This window comes from Bubalus bubalis, chromosome 13 (assembly GCF_019923935.1).
Source record: "Bubalus bubalis isolate 160015118507 breed Murrah chromosome 13, NDDB_SH_1, whole genome shotgun sequence".
Classification (NCBI taxonomy): domain Eukaryota; kingdom Metazoa; phylum Chordata; class Mammalia; order Artiodactyla; family Bovidae; genus Bubalus; species Bubalus bubalis.
Genome location: NC_059169.1, coordinates 14,111,020 through 14,132,026, shown reverse-complemented (window position 1 = coordinate 14,132,026; position 21,007 = coordinate 14,111,020). Strand labels below are relative to the sequence as shown.

Sequence of the window (21,007 nt, the reverse complement as noted above, 5' to 3'; positions counted from 1 at the left end):
GTATCTAGGAAACCCAACTATTTGGGTAACATTTTAGCAGCCATTTTTAATGAACACAGTCAGAAACGTTTGATCACACTTGCACCTGGTTTTCACCTTACACTCTGAGGCAGGGGTCAGCAAATATTTTCTATTAAGGGGCTAATAGAAAATACGTTAGACTCGGGGGGCCAGATGACTCACTACTACTAGGAATGGGAGAACAGCCATAAATAATATGTGAATGAACAGCCACAGATGATACGTAGCAGCAAGGCTGTGTTTTAGTGCTTAGTTGGTCAGTGCAGTCCGACTCTTCGCGATCCCATGGACTATAGCCCCCCAGGCTCCTCCGTCCATGGGGATTCTCCAGGCAAGAACACTGGCGTGGGTTGCCATGCCCTCCCCAAGGGGATCTTCCCTACCCAGGTATAGAACCCAGGTCTCCCGCATTGCAGGCAGAGATTCTTTACCGTCTGAGCCACCAGGGAAGCTCTGTGTTTCAATCAAACTTCATTTAAAATAAACAGGTTCGATGCACGATACTGGATGCTTGGGGCTGGTGCACTGGGATGACCCAGAGGGATGGAATGGGGAGGGAGGAGGGAGGAGGGTTCAGGATGGGGAACACATGTATACCTGTGGCGGATTCATTTTGATATTTGGCAAATCTAATACAGTTATGTTAAGTTTAAAAATAAAATAAAATTAAAAAAAAAGAAAAAAAAAAAAAAATAAATAAACAGGTGTTAGCCTACCAACCTAAGAAGTCAAAAGGAAACGTCACGCTTTCTGAATCTATGGGTTATGCACTGACAGAGCACGCAGGAAGGCCTCAGACAAAAGAAATTCACGTGGCACCTGAGAGTTTCATAGCCGAGTCCCTCACCTAGTGAGAGAGAAGCCTGCTGGGAGGCCCAATTCCTGATTCCCTACCGTATACCTGCACCTGATAGGGCAGCTGCAGCAGGCTGTGTGCGTGCATGCTAAGTCGCAACAGTCGTGTCCAACTCAGCGACCCCCTGGACTATAGCCCTCCAGACTCCTCTGTCCATGAGATTTCCCAGGCAAGAACACTGGCGTGGGTTGCCATGCCCTCCCCAAGGGGATCTTCCCTCCCCAGGTATAGAACCCAGGTCTCCTGCATTGCAGGCAGATTCTTTACCGTCTGAGCCACCAGGGAAGCTCTGTGTTTCAATCAAACTTCATTTAAAAAAACAGGTGTTAGCCTGCCAACCTAAGAAGTCAAAAGGAAACGTCACGCTTTCTGAGTCTATGGGTTATGCACTGACAGAGCACGCAGGAAGGCCTCAGACAAAAGAAATTCACGTGGCACCTGAGAGTTTCATAGCCGAGTCCCTCACCTAGTGAGAGAGAAGCCTGCTGGGAGCAACCATCAGGACCCAATTCCTGATTCCCTACCGTGTACCTGAACCTCGCTGGGCAGCTTCAGCAGGCTGTGTGCATGCGTGCTAAGTCGCAACAGTTGTGTCCAACTCAGCGACCCCCTGGACTGTAGCCCTCCAGTCTCCTCTGTCCATGGGATTTCCCAGGCAAGAATACTGGCGTGGGTTGCCATGCCCTCCTGCAGGGGATCTTCCCAACCCAGGGATTGAACTAGCGCCTCTTATGTCTCCTGCATTGGCAGGCAGGCTCTTTACCACTGATGCCACCAGGCTGGTCGAGGACTAAGAGGCAGGCCCTGCCCTGTCTGGGGGCGGTCGGGGGGAAGGTGGACATAACAATGGCAGGTTTCCACATAATGTGTACATGGTCAGGTCCAGCTTGGAGGACTGTGGCATGCTTGCATTAACCCAGAGGCCCAGGAGAACTTTCCAGAAGAGATGCCATTCCAGCTGAGTAAGTGACGGGGCCTGAAAACTAGGAGGTACATGACAAAGAAAGCTGGAACCAGGCGCTTTTAGGAGCTGCTGGTGTGTCGAGGTAAAGCCAAGAACTGTGGGAGATAGCAGGACCAGATGCCCAGGGACTCTGAATGCTGGTTAACGGTTCTAGATTTTGTTCTGTGAAAAACGGGGAGTCACCGAAGGATTTTAGGCAGGGTGGTGATGTGGTCAGCCTGGCTGCAATGCAGAAGGTAGATTTGGGGGAGAGAGGCAAGACAAGCTGTGGTTGGAGTCCATATTCACAACACATTTACTTTTTAAAAAATTTTTTTATTTTGTCTTAGGGTCTAGCTGATTGGGCTTCCCAGCTGGCGCTAGTGGTAAAGAACCTGCCTACAATGCAGGAGACAAAACGGATGCTGGTTCGATCCTTTGGTCGGGAAGATCCCCTGGAGGACGGCATGGCAATCCACTCCAGTATTCTTGCCTGGGAAATCCCATGGACAGAGGAACCTGGCAGGCTACAGTCCAGGGGGTCACAGAGAGTCAGACACAACTAAAATGACTTAGCACACACACACACACAGAACCGTTTAACAATGTTGTGATAGTTTCAGGGGAACAGCGAAGGGACTCAACCATTTACATACATGTATCCATTTTCCCCCAGACCCCCCTCCCATCCAGGCTGCCACATAACATTGAGTAGTTCCATGTGTTACACAATAGGTCCCTGAAAAACACATTTACTTTTTAAAATGATGTAATACTGCTTTTTGAAAAAAAAAAATCGTGACTTCATAAGCTTTAATCTTTATGTTTTCTGGCTAAAAAAAAATTCTCCTAAGTCAGTGTGACCAAAAGAGCCAGGATGAAGGCCGTACTGATTACTGAGGTTCACTTGCAGATGACTGTAATTCATCTGATACGTGTAAAAGATCATCGGTTCGCCAGTGCAGCTGTATAAGCTCTGAAAAAATAGTCTGTGCTTCAAAATGCCTTTCTATGCCTTTTGAAAGTGGGCCTACATCCGAAACATGAAAAATAACTACTAAGGTAATAGGAACTAATTCAAACAGATATCATTCGAGGAAAAATTAAACAACTTTGCCAGATGTTCTGTATCCACATCTATTAGTCAATCAGTAAGTATCTAATTAGTCAATCAGTAAGTATCTAATAAAGAAAGCTGAGTGCCAAAGAATTGATGCTTTTGAACTGTGGTGTTGAAGAAGACTCTTAAAGAGTCCCTTGGACATCAAGGAGATCCAACCAGTCCACCCTAAAGCAAATCAGCCCTGAATAATCATTGGAAGGACTGATGCTGAAGCTGAAACTCACTTTGGCCACCTGATGTGAAGAACTGACTCATTTGAAAAGACCCTGATGCTGGGAAAGATTGAAGGCAGGAGGAGAAGGAGACAACAGAGGATGAGCTGCTTGGATGGCATCACTGACTCGATGGACATGAGTTTGAGTAAGCTCTGGGAGTTGGTGATGGACAGGGAAGCCTGGCGTGCTGCAGTCCATGGGGTTGCAAAGAATCGGACACGAGTGAGTGACTGAACTGAAGTGTCTAATGAACATCTATTATGAATTACACATGCAATAGGAGACAAGAAAAAAAGAAGTAGTCACTGTCACTATCACTGAAAGAGACACCTTTTCTTAGATGATGTCTGCTATAAATTACTTCACCAAGAAAAATCAGTAGTCACTCACTTCTACATACCTGATTGTCAAGTAGCTGCATCACATTTTGGAAATCCTGGGGATGCTGTGGACGTTCTTCTTTAAACTCATGTGCATCTTTTAGCGTGCCGATGTTAGACTTGATCTGCATATTGGACTTCTGGATTTCTGACAATTGCTATAAAATAAAAGTAAAAATCACTGGTAAAAATGTTCATACTTCTATAAGACCAAAACAGAGGGCCTCCCTGGTGGCTCAGTGGTAAAGAATCCACCTGCAAATGCAGGAGATGCGGGTTCAATCCCTGATCCGTGAAGATCCCACATGCCATGAAGCAACTAAGCCCGTGCGCCACAGCTATCGAGCCCGTGCTCTACAGCCTGGGAGCCACAACTACTGAGCCCACAGGCCACAACTACCGAAGCCGGCGTGTCTTAGAGTCCATGCTCTGCAACAAGAGAAACCACTGCAAGGAGAAGCTTGAGCTTCACAATTGGAGCGTAGCCGCAGCTCTCCCCAGCTAGAGAAAAGCCTGCAGAGCAATGAAGACCCAGCACAGCCAAAAAAATAATGTTTTTAATTTTTAATTAAGAAATAAAGACTGAAACAGAGAACAAAACTAGGGAGCCTGTAGCCACATATTAAATCTGACCGTCCTACAAGACACTCATCATGCTTCTCTTCACAGTGGTTTTCCTGTTTTACTTCTTCCAATAAAAGAACATGCACAGGGTGTAAAAGGGAAAGGAAAACCTAACTTTCTAATCTTAGGCGATGGGCGATGGGCAGGTTAACAGTTGCCAGAAATAGAGGAATTGGGTGCAGTTGATTGGGTGATTTAGTGAGGAGGCCAGAAGGGGGCGACAGAGGATGGGATGGTTGGAGGGCATCACCGGCTCCGAGTTTGAGCAAACTCCAGGAGATGGTGAAGGGAAGCCTGGCATGCTGCAGTCCATGGTGTCGCAAAGAGTCGGACACGAATGAACAACAACACCTGTCTAAGAGCTCTGATGCTCAGACCCAAGGGAGGTGATGTGGAGACACCTGAACCAACAGGGAGTTGCCTGAAGGAAGCCCTACAGAAAAGACACAATGACCCACCCCGTGTTAATTTCCCCTCAACTTTTTATCTGCAAATTACAACTTACGGAAAAGTTGAAAGGACAGTATAATGAACATCCATTTCACTGCCACCAATAGCTAACTAACCCTGGGCCACATGTGCTTTATAAAGATATGACAGCGGCTGGCAAACTTTTTCCGTAAAGAGCCAGACAGTATTTAACTTTGGAGACACGTAAGGTCTTGGTCACAGCGACTCAACTCCACGGCGGCAGCACAAAAGCTCCACAGAGAAACTGTAGAGGTTAACAGCACAGTTGTGTTCCAAAATACTCTCTTGTAGACATACCAGAAGGTCAATTGATACCATTTTCATGGCATGAAATGTATTTTGTTTTGACTTTGTTCAGCCACTTTATAGTGTAAAAACCTTTCTTAGATCAAGGGCCATACAAAATCAGGTGGTTTGCTAGATTTGGGTCCCAAGTCATAGTTTGCCCATCCCCATGAGAGGGTTCAGGGCGTTTTAGAGAAGGATCTTTGCAGTTTTCCCAAACTACCCCTCTATTTCAGTTTATAAAACATGTTGCCCCTAGAGGGAGCTCAAGAATCTTCCATGGTCTCCTTTGCTTCCCTGGGACCAAGGCCGCTCCCACAGGGAAGCAGGAGGGGCTGCATTTAATCACATCCAGCTCACCCACTTCACTCAGGCCAAACTGGCCTGTCTTTCTGGGTCAGCTTCTTTCTCCCACATTGGGGATCTGTGTCAGTCTTTCTAGAAAGTTCCTTTGGAACTTTGGAAAGCTCCAACACTTGGGGAAGGGGTTATGGTTTCAGGTTATCCAAACCTAACGAGTTAAGCAAGAGGGCCCTTCTTCTCTGATCTGACCCAAATGTACCAAGTGTTCTGCACTGGGGTTTGGGGCCAGAGAGCCTGCTCTTAAGGACTTACTCTGTTTTCCATATGCCCAAGCTCCCTAGACTCTTAGGGAGGATGGGAGTCTGGGCCAGGGCACGATAAAGGAACTTGTGGATCTGAGGGCCATATTGCCACTGTCATGCCACCTCTAAAGGCCAGAACTCTGTCAATGCTATGAGGACTCCTGGGTTAAATACTCACATATTCTAATGCTGAGTTCTTAGAAGTCAGTTCTTTAAACTCCTTCATAAACATTTCCTTGACTTTTTCCATTTCATCAACTAGTTTCTCCTTTTCTTCTTCTTTCCATCTATCGAATAACTTCAGAAATTCTTCCTCTTTTGTTTTCTGCATTTCATATTCCTGAAATTGATTTAATACATGGCTTTAAAAGCTCTGACATGAAGCAAGCCTGAAGAATTTTAAATAAATGGGCACAGCTTCACCTCACATGGGTCGGCGAGACTTGCAAATTTCACTTAGGCCTTTCTTTGGTTTGTTTTGTTGCAAAAAACACTGCGTATAAAGGCAGGTCTGTGCACAACGATTTTCCCAAACCAAAGGCAGCACATAGCATCCTTCTGTCCTTACATTTCTTAAAGTATAAACACAGAGGTCCAAAGTCTCAAAAATTCCTAGAGACTATACAATCTGCCAAGACTGAATCATGAAGAAACAGAAAATCCGAACAGACTAACAAGGAGGAGAGATTGAATCAGTAATCAAAAGAAACTCCCAACGAAGAAAAGTTCAGGACCTGATGGTTTCACTGGTGAACTCTACTGAATATTTAAAAGGAATGAACCCCAAACCTTCCCAACACATCCCTGCTTCAGAATTCAGCATCCTACCTTAGAGAGCCTGATTGCGTGGGCATGCTGTGCAGCCTCTAGCTGAGACTTGGTGAGCTGCAGCTGCTCCTTCAACATGTCGATCTCACTTTGGAGCTTGTCCGTCTGCGCCCTTGTCTTATACTCTGTTGTAACAGAAATATCATTAAAAATACCATCTCTTGGAAACCCATTGGAAAATTTACAGGGTACAGTGCTACTGATAAGACAAAGACAAAGGAAACTGCTTTTTCTTGGGATATTACTCTTTTTCATGCTGCACGAGCCAACTTTACTCTTTACTATGTATTTTCAGCCCTTTGCATCATTGGGCACCAAATTATTTTTAAGCAGATTCTTTCAGCCACTGGGTTGAGGTTGGATTACCCTGCAGAGGCAGGGTGAGAGCCCGTTCAGGGAGCAAAGGAATAATCCTGGGCTCTTCTCCAAGACACCTGTCTCAATCAGAGAAAGGAAATCAACAGCTTCGACCGTAGGTACCGTGATACTGAAATCTCTACGGTCACCACCTTTCTGGCTCCCACGGAACTCTCCTGAACATGTCATCAGTGCTCAGACAAGCAGAGGCCAGCACTCAAAATGCAAACTGAACTACTGAGAAGTTGTAAAAGGAAGCAACAAGTGAAGGGAAGAACACTTATGTTCATGTACTTACATGCAGATGTACACATGACTGAATGGATATACATGTGTCTGTGAGTGTAGACATGAAAGGTATGGAAACCAAAGTAGAAAGTCAGAATCTCAAAGATGACCTGAAGAAATAATACTCATTTCAGAGTCTGAAATACTCTCTGAAACGAGTATGAGATAGAATAAGATACTGAAACAGAAGAGAAAGAAGGTCAGTTTCACACTGAAGAATGATAGGTTAATTTAAAAAATATTTAATCTCCCCAGTTTCTCCAATACACTGTTAAACTGTATCAGCGATTCATGGCTTATAAGTGGAATTTTATGCTATTCATATTGTTTATACAAAGCTCAGCTGTTTCCTAAATAAATCTATCAGAAATAGGCAGAAATGGAAACAAGCCCAAAAGGGAGGGGAAAGCAGGTACAGGTAGATAGTAACAAGCTAGAAATATAAACATCCAGCTACCAAAAACATTTAGATCGTAATGAGCATTTCCATGGATTACTGTGGCAATCTGTAGAGTTGCTCTGATCTGCTCATGGAGAAACAGGCCTTGCATTCTTTGCTTCTGAGAACATTTAGATTAGTTGCAAACCTGATTCCTTGCAAGCCACAGAGCCCCTCCCCTCTTCTGCTCCTTCAATTAGCCCCTCTAGGCACTGGTTAATTCACACTGGCACCCAAACACATCTTAGTATCTCCCACTGCAAATAAGACAATACTCTCCCCTTGGTCCCACTTTCCCTCCAGATACTGCCTCCTGTCCCTGCTTTCTCTCCCAGCAAACGTTACTGAAATAAATGGCGTGGTAATCGACATGACCACTTCCTTGCCGGCTCCTCAGCTCAGCTCACTCTAGTCCAGCTTTTGTCCCCAGCAGTTCGCTGCCGCTATGTCAAGGCCACCAACGGCCATTGGGAAAACAATGGTCACTTCTCGGTCTTCATCTTACTCTGTGCCTCAAGATCATTGGGGGTCACTGCCTCCTTCTTGAAACCCTCATGCCCCTTGGTTTCCATGACAACACACTCTCCACTTCCCTCCTGCCTCCATCACTTCAATTTCTCACTGTCAGCTGCTCCTCCTGGGCTCCGAGTGTGGGGCTGGCCCTGAGTTGTCTTCTCTTTTTAAGTGACCTCATCCAGCCCAGTTCTGCTAACGACTCCCAGGTTTTTATCTCCAGCCTGGGCCTCTACCTTGACCTCCAGCATCCTCACATGCATGGCAACTGTATGTGTGACTTGAGTGTACCCACGGCCAACCCAGATTCCCCATCCTTCTTCCTCCCTCAATGTGCTCCCTTCCTGGTCCTCCCCTCAGTAAACATGATAACCATTTACCCATTTGTACAGGACAGAAGCACAGGATCATCTTTACTTCATCTCCAGCTCCCATGTGGAATCACATCTCTGTGGGCTCTGTGTCCAAATAAACCCTCTCCATCTCCACGTCTCCCACCTCCCGTCCTGGTCTGGCTGCCACCCTCTCTCCCCTGGGCTACCTGTTGCAGCCTCCTCACGCTTCAACCTGCTTCCACCTCCGTCCCTACTGTCTGTTCCCCGCCCACTACTAGATGGGTCGTGTAAAGGTACAAATTGGAGGGAATTCCATGGCCATCCCATGGTTAGGACTTGGTACTTTCTCTGGCAGTGCTTTGGATCCCTGGTCAGGGAACTAAGATCCCATAAGCTGAGTGGTTCAGCCAAAAAAATATAAAAATACCAGTCCAAATTACATCATATCCCTACCCCTCCAACTTAAAATCCTCCAGTGGCTTCTCATTATGCTAGTTAAATCACCCACATTCCTACCCAGGGCATTTGAGGCCCTACGTGACCTGGCCCCTTCCTAGCCCACCTCTGCTCACTCTGCTCCACCAAACTTTTATCTGTTCCCCAAACACACCGGCCTGCCCCCCCTCAAACACAGCTGACAGTGAGAATTCCCTTTGCCAGAGATCTTCATTTCCTAGATTTCCTGCATGCCGGGACCCCCTCATCATTCTGGTTTCTGATCAAATATCACCTCCTTAATGAGGCCTTGGCTGACCACCAGGAGTCACTCTCAGTCCCATTCTCCTACTTTATTTTCTTCATTGCACTTGCCGCCACTTGAAAACATCACTCATTTGTTTAGATGTGACTCCTCCATCCCCTCTATTAGGATGTAAGAGAGCCAGACAGGGTCTGTTTTGCTTATGGCTGCATCCTTGAGCCCTAATGCAGTGCATGGCACATCACAGGGGATCAATATTCACTTAATGAGTGTTCGAACAAGGACTATGACGCTTTCTTTTAAAAGGATTGAGAGATGCTTTGGGCCATGTCTCACTGAAAAAAGAAAAAGCTACCAGAAATAGTACCTTTATTATAGGGCTAAAGAAAATAGCTCTTTGAAGCAGAGCTCACTACTTACCAAGATGCGAATCTTCAGGGTGGCGGCGCTGAATATGACTTTGTAGGAAAGCTTGGTTCATAAAGGCCTTGTCACAAAAATGGCACTGAAAAGGAGAGAGCAATGAATCCAAGTGTCTCTAACAAGTACCCCTCCACCTAATTTGAATTAAAATCTGGGTACCTGAAGCACTCCCTCTTGGGGGCTTTTCCCCAAGAGATACCACCCTGGCAAGTAATGCTGAAACCATAACTAAAAAGACATTTACGACCAGGGTGTTCTTCCCTAACTGAACACATGCCAGTGAAAACCATCTCTGTTAACAGAGCCCATCATGGTGGTTTCTGGAACCCCTGAGGATGCTCCTGTTATACGGGTGGTTCCCAGCCCAACAGCACCAACTTGTCCATGGCACTCTACCTGTGCCAGCCTTCTTCCTGTCCCTCACGCAGGCCAGCTTCAGACACTCTGCATTGGCCAGTCCCCCGCCTGAATTTTCCCCAGACTTTCCAATGAAAGTCTGGCTCCTTCCCAACATTCGAGATGTCATTTATGGAACCTCTTCCATGCTGGGGCTGTGCTGCACGTCCTTAAGAAATCTTCCTGGATAAGCTCCCTGCCAGGCACTGTCTTGTTTGCATCATTGTCCATCTCACCACTTAATATTATCAGCTTTAGTTACTTCCTTTGCTTCTTATCTCCTGTCCAGTTCCTCTAGGATCTAGCATGTCAGCTTCCTGAGAGTATGAACTCTCTTCTCTTTATTCACAGGTTTATCCCCAGAGCCCAGCATTAACAGATCATTGATCACATGCTTAGGAATATTTGGCCTCCTAAGACGAACTTACTGAAAAAAACCAATCTTACTAATATCTCTATTCTCTACCTTTTAACATAATTTTTAAACCAAAAAAAAAAAAAAATCAACTTGTTCATCTGTATCCTTCCCCAGGACTATTGTTAGTAAATCCTGAATATTACGTATTTCATCTGCCAATATTTCAAAATCTATCTCCAAAAGGATTTTCTTTTAACACGATCATAATATTATCATCCCACCTTTTAAAATGTGTAAATTCCTTAATTATTGACAAATATCCAACCATTTATTTTTTCCCAATATTTCACACATTGCCTTAGAAAACATTTTTGCAGTTTGTAAAAAAATTAATTATTTATTTTTATTATTTATTTGACTGTACCAGGTCTTAGTTGTGGCATGTGGAATCTAGTTCCCTGACAAGGGACAGAACCTGGGACCCCCGCATTGGGAGCACAGGGTCTCAGCCACTGGACCACCAGGGGCATCCTTTGCACTTTGTTTTGAATCAGGACCCAAATAAAGTTATATCTTGCAATTAGTTGTTTTGTCTCTTAATTCTCTGTTAGTCTATAGGTTGAACCTCCAGCTCTCTTTTCCTTATAACTTTCTTGATAAAGAAAATGAACATTTGTCCTGCCCAGTTTCTCTCAGTCTGGATTTTGCTGCTTAAATCCTACTGTGTTATTTACATGCTTTCCTATTCAGGTTTTACCTTACGCTTATTCATTATATCACAAAGACATAGATCACAGGTAACCACAGCTCACTATGGAGAAGCTCCTGCGGATATCAACATCCACTTGTCAGATGCTATTTACTGAGCCTTCCTCATGCTGTTGGAGAAGGAAATGGCAACCCTCTCCAGTATTCTTGCCTGGAGAATCCTAAGGACAGAGGAGACTGGAGGGCTGCAGTCCACGGGGTTGCAAGAGTCAGACACGACTTAGCGACTAAACCACCTAAACCGACCACCTCATGCTATACATGCATTATCTCCTGGGATTCTGCTACTAAGGCTCTTGTTTTCCAGATGAGGAAACTAAGGTTTAGAAGTTAAATGACTTGTGCAGAGGAATAGCTGGGATTCAAACCCCAGTAGAATAACTCCGGAGTTGTCACCCTAAATGCTCTCACAGCTCAAGAACTCCACAAAGAGACAATGGCAAGTCACTTAATAGAGGGCAGAGAATACCTACACTACATACACTAAGTAGGAAAAGGTGGTGTGGGCTTTCCTGCCTCTTCTTGGCCACCCCCTGGCACACCATACAGCTGCCACTACCACTCAGAGAATCTGTTGAGTGGTCAAGAGTTGGCAGGTTCCACTCATTTGATAGAAGTGTGCCATTAGTTTATTATCCTCATATATCATTAACATTTAAAGTCTTCATTTACTAACAGCTATTTCTATGATAACCAAAAGAATGAAAAAATGTTTATAAACATAAAATTTTTATGTTATAGGTTTTAATGTTTCACTGCTTAATATCAAAGCCAGTTGCACTTTCTTCAAAGGTTTTAAACAGAACCCATTCTATCCATTTTACAATAATATATTTCTAGAGAACCATCTCAGCACTATTTATCAATATTTAGTTTTTAAATAGCATTTATGAAACAAATAGGCAATTACCGATATCCGGGATCATTGATGATTTCACCTAGGGGTTGTGTACCCAAGGCTAAACATTAAGACTTTCTAACAGGATTCTTTCCTGACTGTTCACCTACTTTAAGTACACTTCTCCCAAGGCTCCTATTGGGATGGTCCTGAGTACAATTAATCACACTGCTTTCTGCACCTACACCCACTTCTCTACACTCTCTCCTGCTTTGGCTCCTCCATTCCCTAAACCCACTAAGGCCTGTTCAGTCCTATTTAGCCAAAATGACTGGGTGTGAAATCAGTCTAATCAGTCTATTGCTTACTTTGATATCTTCAAGGATTCTTCCTTTCTCCACCTAATTCATAAAAGATACATACACTGACTTCATTACACTCAGAAATGACAATATTTATCTTGGGTTCAAGAACAAACAGTTGGAGATTAAGAACAAAAAGACAAGAATTTTAAAATTTTTAAACAGTGCTGTTATACTAGCAAGTATTCTTCTTCTTAGAAAATATATACATTGAAATATTTAGGACTCTGCAACTCACTGCCAGACGGCTTAACAGTAATAGCATGATACAGAGACAGAGGAAATAAAGCCAATGTGGCAAATGCTAATAATTGGTGGATTTAGTTGAAGGGTATAAGAAGTCTTAGCACTGTTCTTGCAATCTTCCTGTAAATTTTAAAACATTTCAAAATTTAAAAATGAGGGGGTAAAAAAAATCCACAAGATGCAAGCATTCCATATCATCTGCGGCCCAACCTCAACAGCAATTTGCACCTGGTTTATTTTTCATTACACCTGTTAGGAGGAGGAAACAGCTTCTTGAACCACCAGCTTTTAGATAATTCAATAAAGCACTGCAGACAAGGCTGCTCGTTAAATTATTAACCCTGTGTTAGTCTGCACAAGGTAATGAGCCATGTCATCTGTTAGTTAAAAGTACGCTTTCGCTCAAAGAGTACTTTCTCCTGATTTAAACAAATCTTAAACACAAAGGGCAGGGCTATAGGAAAGGACTCTCAATATCCCAGCCAGTAGGCACTGAGGGTTTTACTGGCCAATCGCGAGGCAGCGTCCCACCTGGTAATAGCTGGCTTTGGCCTCGATCATCAGCTGCTGGGTGGAGATCAACTTCTTCCTGCGTTTACACTCTTCCTTGAGCAGCTTGATCTCGCCGGCCTGCTTGGTGAGGAGCTTCTTGCTGTGCTCGCCTTCGGCCAGGCTCCGGCGCAGCCGCTCCTCCAGGCCGTGCAGCTGCGAGGTGAGGAACTCCTGCGAGTGCAGCAGGTACTCGATGGTGAGCTGCGCCAGGCGGATGAGCTTCAGCAGCACCGGGTCCACGCCCGACTGGCAGTGAGGGCACTTCTCATCCTCCAGCTTGCAGAAGGTGATGTTCATGATGTTCTCCTGCAGCGTGAGCACGTCCACGGCGCCCGCCACCTTGTCCACGTCGATGGCGCTCAGCCGCCGCCAGTCCACGCTCTCCAGCCGCGGGCGGAACTGGAAGAAGGGCAGGGGGCCCGAAGCCGCGCTGGGGGGGCCACAGGCCATGGCAGCCCCGCCCGCCGCGGCCGCTGCGGAGGCGTCGGGTTCCTCCAGGCCGCCGGCGGAGGCGAGCGGGTAGTAGACGTGCTTCTGAAAGGGCTGCGGAAAGGATACAGAAGCGAGGGGAGGCGGAGGGAGCTGGGGGTCCCGCCGCTCCGCCATCGTTTCCCCCACCCCGCCCCGCCGCATCGGCAGGCGGGCATCCCCGGGTTCCCTTCTCCTTACCATGCTTGGAAGCAAATCCGCCGCCTCCGCTGGCATCGGGGGAGGGGGCAGTCCCGTCTTCCCGGCCCGGGCCGCCGCCGCCCCACCCCTCGGGAGCGGGAGAAGGCTGGGTCCCGGCGGCGGCGGCCTAAGGTCTGGGCGTCCAGGCCGTTGCTATGGCAGCGCCCCGGGCGGGCACCTGGAGCGAAGTGCGAGACGGCCAGCGCGCGGTCAGCGGGCGCCCAGAGTCCTGAGGGACCAGAGGAGAAGTCGTCGTGGGCCCCAGAGGACAGCGGACCACCCTTCCAGGGGACACACTTTCCGGTTCCCCAGACGCCACCCTCCAAGTCCCTAAGGCTTGGGGAACCACATCCTAGTCGCCAGCCTCTGACCCTCGCCTTAGGTTTTGGGATGAGAAATAGCCATTCATCCTCATCTTTCACGCGCAGCTCAGAAAAACGTTAAGCCACAATCTTTGCAAAAATCAATGGGATGGAGGGGGGCTGGCTGCCAGAGGGCATGAAGACACTTTGGGGGTATAATAAAAAATGCTCTCTATTCTGATTGGGCTGTTGATTACCCAGGGATATATATACATTTGTCAAAAATCATTGAGTGGTACACTGAAAATTAAGGGTCCATTTTGTATAGTATACTTATAGTTGTTTTAAGAATTAAATTTGTAGTGTAGTCAATTATATTTGATGGAGCATGTGAGTGGGTTAGTCCTTTAGTCTCCTGCCTGACTCTTTGCAATCTCATGGGCTGTAGCCTGCCAGGATCCCCTGTCCATGGGATTCTCCAGGGAAGACTGGAGTGAGTTGCTATTCCCTTCTCCAAGAGATCTTCCTGACCCAGGGATCAAACCCGGGTCTCCTGCATTGCAGGCAGATTCTTTACTGTCTGAGCCACCAGGAAAGCTCTTACAAACCAGAGAACTTCCCAGAATGTGTAATACTTTACTTGTCTTTTCAAAAGGATACATTTTCAAAACATGAAGATGTAAACAATTATATGGAGGGGAAACTTTAAAGGGCCCTGGTATTTACCTTACAAACCTGTGTGGCAGCTGCATTCTGTTTTCTGGAGGGGCTAAAATATTTCTAGCAGCAGCCTGTAGACCTCAGGCCTCTCATTCTCCAGGTCTTCTGGGGGCTGCCTGTGGCTACCACAGAGATGCATGAACTGAGGAAAAGCCAGCCATCCCTCAGTCCACCAGGGAGTCCCTGTTTGGACCAACCATCAGGAAAATTTCTGTCTTTCCTAACAGCCAAAGAAGAGAAGAAAGGAAAATACAGTTGAGAGTAACTGGAAGCAACGTTGTAATATCAACCATATCCAGCCCTTTCCAAACACTGAGAACTACAAATAAGTCCACATGAAAGCATCCAAAAATTTAAGCATACACTTCATAAGACTTCACAGAAACCATACATCCCAATCATTTTGAATGGGATTTTTTGGGGAAAAAAGAGCTATTATCGATTCACTGCAGCCAGCATACAAATCTTACAGATCTAGCTTCAGGGTCTGATTCTTCCACTTGCAGACCTAGAACAAGTTATATCAGCCCTAGGCCTCAGTTTCCCAGTCTGCTTGAAAGACCTCAGGACACCAACCTGGAAGGTCTGGGTACCGTGGACTCCATCCACTGGGCTGCAGGATCAGCGGGAACAAGGGCGGTGGTCTCTCTTGCTCACCGTTATATCCCCAGCACCTAGTCAGGCAGAGAAAAGGTGTTAAGAATTTGCCAGAAGGACACGTGGATAAAGGATGATCCGAATGAATTAGGCGCTTGTTTAGGTAAAACGTCAGCTCCCGGCCCCTGTCCCTCGTATTTCCTGTGCCTCTGGCCTGTTAGGGGAATTCACCCGGGCTCTGGGCCTGGCGTGCTGCGATTCATGGGGTCGCAAAGAGTCAGACACGACTGAGCGACTGATCTGATCTGATCTGGGTTCAAGCCCTTGGAAATGAAGGTGGGGGTCTCTCTGCGCGCTCCCACTGCAGTCGGGGGAGGAGGTGCGCAGGGCTCCGAGGCGCTCATCTCCACTCCCCGCCACCAGCCTGGCCCCGAGCGCCGCGTGGTTGGCCACCCTGGCCCCTAGGCTGAATCTGAGTCGCAAGATGGCCGGAGCAGGAAAGAAGGGGGCCCGCTTTCCCATTCCCTCTGGCCCCCAAGCCTCAGCGGGGCCGCCAGCCGGGTGCAGCCTCTCCCGCCCCGGGCGCACCGCTGGGCCGACCCGCCGAACCCACAAAGACAAAGGCCCGGGAACGCGGGCTCCAGTGGGGCCTCGGCGCCGCCCCTTGAAGGCAAGACAAACGGGGAGTGAGGATTGCGGCAGGCAGGCCCTCGGGGTCTGCAGGGCCTTAGCTCGCTTCGGCGAAAAAGACCGAGGAGGCCATGGCTTCGCGGGCACCGAGATGCTCCGGCCTTCCCTGCACGCCTGGCGCATCCCGGACTCACCCCAGCCGCGCGCTCCTGGGCGGGCGCCGGGCGCTGCTGTCGGACGGGGGCAAGGCTGGGGACGCAGATTCCAGGGGTGCTGCTGGCGCAGGCGGGCCCGTGGAGGCCGAGGAGCAGCCAAGCGGGAAGCGGTGGGCCGGCTCCTTCTTCCAGGGTGCAGGGTGAGTCCTGTGTGTTCAGGGCAAGTTGTGGCGAGGCGAGCCGCCTGGCGCCGCTCCGGGCCCTCCCAGATTCCCGGGCACGGGCGCCTCCGGATCCCCCACCCCCCTCCCGCCCCCTCCCCTCCGCGATCTCCCTCCAGCCTCTTCTCCCGGCCTCCAGGCTCCTCTGGCAGCTGGGCGGGACCGTGCGAGTCTAGACCGCAGAGCTAAAATGCGCTGGGCCAATCCCGCTATTGGTGCAGACACGTGGTATCTAGGCGCGCTCTGTTGCTGGCGGGGGATGCTAGCCCCTGGAAGGTTTTCGGAAGAGAGACCATTCACTCCTACCCTGTGGTTAGCCTAAAGCCTCAGCTAGCTAATTTCCCATAGAGGTAGGAGCTTTATGTGAATTCCTTCTAAGAAGAGATAGGTTTTAATCGCAGTAGTCTGCAGATGCAAGAGACCTTGAAGAGTCTAGCTAATACAACCTTGGGAAAACCGGATTAAAGACGATGTGCCAAAGCACACAGTAATTTAAGATTTCTGTGCCTTGGCACGTGATTTCCCTTCTCTTTTGGTTATGCCCATTTTAGGGCGAAAAGCACGGATCTCTGTTGACAGGAAGCTTGTCAGTGGGGTGGAGGGGATGGATGTCCTGGGTCAAGAGCAAGGTGACTATCTTTGAAGCTAAAAATGGAACACAGTCTCTAACAATGGGACAAAATTCCATATTTTTAAATAATGAATAATCCTTAACAACCTTGAGGTTGACCCAGGTTGAGAAATCTTAGTGCATCTTTCGCAAAATCTTAGTGCCTGTTGAAGCAAAATTGTTCTTCGGTTAGAAAAGAGTAACTACAGAATTTTTGTTGGATGTTATTCATTGGAAAAGACTCTGATGTTGGGAGAGATTGCGAGCAGGAGGAGAAGGGGACGACAGAGGATGAGATGGCTGGATGCTATCACTGACTCAATAGATGTGAGTTTGAGTGAATCCCAAGAGTTGGTGATGGACAGGGAGGCCTGGTGTGCTGCAATTCATGGGGTCGCAAAGAGTCAGACACGACCGAGTGACTGAACTGATGTTACTGTAAAAGGCCTTTCCTTGTGTTTCCCCTTGATGGAATTTGCTTTATAGACTATTTAGCATGAGGCTTCAAACATAGTAATAGCTCAGTATGTATTTATGTTGAATTCCTTCCTTGTTTTAGTTTTTACTTAAAGTCATAAGGTCTTGGGCTTCCCAGGTGGCTCAGTGGGTAAAGAATCCACCTGCAATACAGAAGAGATGGGCTCGATCCTAGGGTCAGGAAGATCTTCTGAAGACGGGCATGGCTACCCATTTCAGTATTCTTGCCTGGAGAAACCCATGGACAGAGGAGCATGGTGGGCTATAGTCCATGGGGGCACAGAGGTTGGACAGGAAGTGAAAGGACGCATGCAGGACAGCCTTAGCGGTTTTTGTTTTTTTAATTTGTTCAATTTCAATTCAATGCTTAAATTTGAAAGATCCACAATCCCATAAATATATTCCAAAGTAGTATGAGTAAAGATTTCTAGATAGAAATTTCAGGCAATGTGAAGGAGATATGGTCAGTTCAGTTCAATCGCTCAGTCGTGTCCAACTCTTTGCAACCCCATGAATTGCAGCATGCCAGGCCTCCCTGTCCAGGCCTCCCTGTCCATCACCAACTCCCAGAGTTCACTCAGACTCACGTCCATCGAGTCGGTGATGCCATCCAGCCATCTCATCCTCTGTCGTCCCCTTTTTCTCCTGCCCCCAATCCCTCCCAGCATCAGAGTCTTTTCCAATGAGTCAACTCTTTGCATGAGGTGGCCAAAGTACTGGAGTTTCAGCTTTAGCATCATTCCTTCCAAAGAACACCCAGGACCCATCTCCTTTAGAATGGACTGGTTGGATCTCCTTGCAGTCCAAGGGACTCTCAAGTGTCTTCTCCAACACCACAGTTCAAAAACATCAATTCTTCGGCACTCAGCTTTCTTTATAGTCCAACTCTCACATCCATACATGACCACTGGAAAAACCATAGCCTTGACTAGACGGACCTTTGTTGGCAAAGTAACGTCTCTGCTTTTCAATATGCTATCTAGGTTGGTCATAACTTTGCTTGGCCACTGCTTTGCAAAGTCTATATTTTGTAGCACTTCGTGGGGGGTTGGGGGGGTTGTGTTGTGCACTCGAATAGGATGATAACTTCATCAACATGATTTGATGATGCACCTTTTGCATTATGGGTATTCCCATTTGCAACTCTGAGTATATTATGACACATGTGCAGAATTGGAAGAAGTAAGATGAACCAGTGACATGCCCGGATTTCTCACAACACAGCCCTGTGTCATGACAGGGGCAAACATGATTTTCCATCTGGGAAATTTATGGTCTTAAAGGCTAGCAGCTTAGCTCCAGGCAGAACCCTCTGCCAACTCAGGCTGACCTGCCACTTAAAGGAAAGTCAATTGGATTGGGAGCTTGAAGGTAAAGAATATTGTTTTGTTAGTCGCTGTGAGACTCTTTGCAATCCCATGGACTGTAGCCCGCCCAGCTCCTCTGTCCATGGAATTCTGCAGGCAAGAATACTGGAGTGGGTTGCCATGCTCTCCTTCATGGGATCTTCCCAATCCAGGGATCAAACCTCTGCCTCCTGTGCCTCCTGCCTTCGAGATGGATTCTTTACAGCTGAGCCACTGGGTAAGCCCTGCAAACTCTCTAGGGCAAACATTAACAAATTTAAAAGAGTAGTATGATTAATATGCTAAGAGAGGAGATAAATGGAATGATATAAACTGCTCCATTAGAAACAGAAAAGGCAGGAAAAGGGGGCAAAAAGAAAGAATAAGCAGAATGAATAGAAAACAGTTGCAAACATGGAAGATATTAACCCAATGATATTAATAATCATTTTATATGTGAATAGTCTAAATGAAACAATTAAAAAACAGGGCCTTCTCAAAGTGGATGAAAAAAAACAAAACAAAGACCCAACAGTCTGTTATCTATAAGAAAGTCACTGCAAATATAAAACTTAAGATAGTGTGAAAGTAAAGGGATGGAAAAAGATACATCACAATTCAAAAGAAATCTAGAGCAGCTGAATTAGTTTCAGACAAAGGAGACCTCAGAACAAGAAAAATGTTCAGGGATTAAGAGGAATATTGTATAATGTTGAAGGGGGTCAATGTTCCAAGAAGACATAATACTAAACAGGTATGTATGTACTTGTATGTACGTAAGAACAGAATTTATTTTCATTTATGAAAATAAATGAAGCAAAACATAACTGCAAAGAGAAATAGACAAATCCACAATTACACTTGGAGATTTCAACATCCCTCTTTAACAATACATAGATCACCTAAGACAAAATTGACTTGAATAGTATTATCAATCAACCTGATCTGATTGGCAATTATAAAATACTGCATTCAAGCTGGTTTTAGAAAAGGCAGAGGAACCAGAGATCAAATTGCCAATATCCGCTGGATCATGGAAAAAGCAAGAGAGTTTCAGAAAAAACATCTATTTCTGCTTTATTGACTATGCCAAAGCCTTTGACTGTGTGGATCACAATAAACTGTGGAAAATTCTGAAAGAAATGGGAATACCAGACCACCTGACCTGCCTCTTGAGAAACCTGTATGCAGGTCAGGAAGCAACAGTTAGAACTGGACATGGAACAACAGACTGGTTCCAAATAGGAAAAAGAGTACATCAAGGCTGTATGTTGTCACCCTGCTTATTTAACTTATATGCAGAGTACATCATGAGAAACGCTGGGCTGGAGGAAGCACAAGCTGGAATCAAGACTGCCGGGAGAAATATCAATAACCTCAGATATGCAGATGACACCACCCTTATGGCAGAAAGTGAAGAACTAAAGAGCCTCTTGATGAAAGTGAAAGAGGAGAGTGAAAAAGTTGGCTTAAAGCTCAACATTCAGAAAACTAAGATCATGGCATCCTGTCCTATCACTTCATGGCAAACAGATGGGGAAACAGTGGACACAGCGGCTGACTTTATTTTGGGGGGCTCCAAAATCACTGCAGATGGTGATTGCAGCCATGAAATTAAAAGACACTTGCTCCTTGGAAGGAAAGTTATGACCAACCTAGATAGCATATTCAAAAGCAGAGATATTACTTTGCCAACAAAGGTCCATCTAGTCAAGGCTATGGTTTTTCCAGTGGTCATGTATGGATGTGAGAGTTGGACTATAAAGAAAGCTGAGTGCCGAAGAATTGATGCTTTTGAACTGTGGTGTTGGAGAAGACTCTTGAGAGTCCCTTGGACTGCAAGGAGATCCAACCAGTCCATTCTAAAGGAGCACAGTCCTGAGTGTTCATTGGAAGGACTGACGTTGAAGCTGAAACTCCAATACTTTGGCCACCTGATGCAAAGAGCTGACTCATTTGAAAAGACCCTGATGCTGGGAAAGATTGAGGGCAGGAGGAGAAGGGAACGACAGAGGATGAAATGGTTGGATGGCATCACCGACTCAATGGACTTGGGTTTGGGTGGACTCCGGGAGTTGGTGATGGACAGGAAGGCCTGGCATGCTGTGGTTCATGGGGTCGCAAAGAGTTGGATATGACTGAGTGACTGAACTGAACTGAAAAACATGAGAATACACGTTCTTCTCAAACTTGCATGAAACGTTAAAAGAGATATACTGCATTCTGGGCTATCAAACACACCTTAGCAAACATGAGAGAATAGAAATCATGTGACATATGTCCTCAGACCTCAATAGAATTAAACTAGAAATCAGTAGCAGAAAGATAGCTGGAAAATTCCCCAATATTTGGAG

The 21,007-nt window shown here is 46.4% G+C and overlaps 1 protein-coding gene across 5 annotated transcripts in view; it reads right to left on the bottom strand.

Moving 5' to 3' along the window:
- DZIP1 (DAZ interacting zinc finger protein 1) overlaps positions 1-16,349 on the bottom strand; it is a 51,445-nt gene extending 35,096 nt beyond the window's left edge. For 2 of the 5 annotated variants that reach the window (XM_044927145.2, XM_044927148.2), the window contains exons 1-9: positions 16,039-16,349; positions 15,194-15,291; positions 14,624-14,837; positions 13,596-13,824; positions 12,906-13,508; positions 9,404-9,488; positions 6,352-6,476; positions 5,702-5,863; positions 3,559-3,696 (exon numbers count right to left, since the gene is read on the bottom strand). In XM_044927145.2, coding sequence (XP_044783080.2) covers positions 3,559-3,696; positions 5,702-5,863; positions 6,352-6,476; positions 9,404-9,488; positions 12,906-13,508; positions 13,596-13,631 — 1,149 coding nt within the window. In that variant the 5' untranslated portion in view covers positions 13,632-13,824; positions 14,624-14,837; positions 15,194-15,291; positions 16,039-16,349. The remainder of the gene's footprint in view (positions 1-3,558; positions 3,697-5,701; positions 5,864-6,351; positions 6,477-9,403; positions 9,489-12,905; positions 13,509-13,595; positions 13,825-14,623; positions 14,838-15,193; positions 15,292-16,038) is intronic. The other 3 variants (XM_044927146.2, XM_025262671.3, XM_025262674.3) reach the window with 3 other exon arrangements.
- Positions 16,350-21,007: the final 4,658 nt, after the last annotated feature.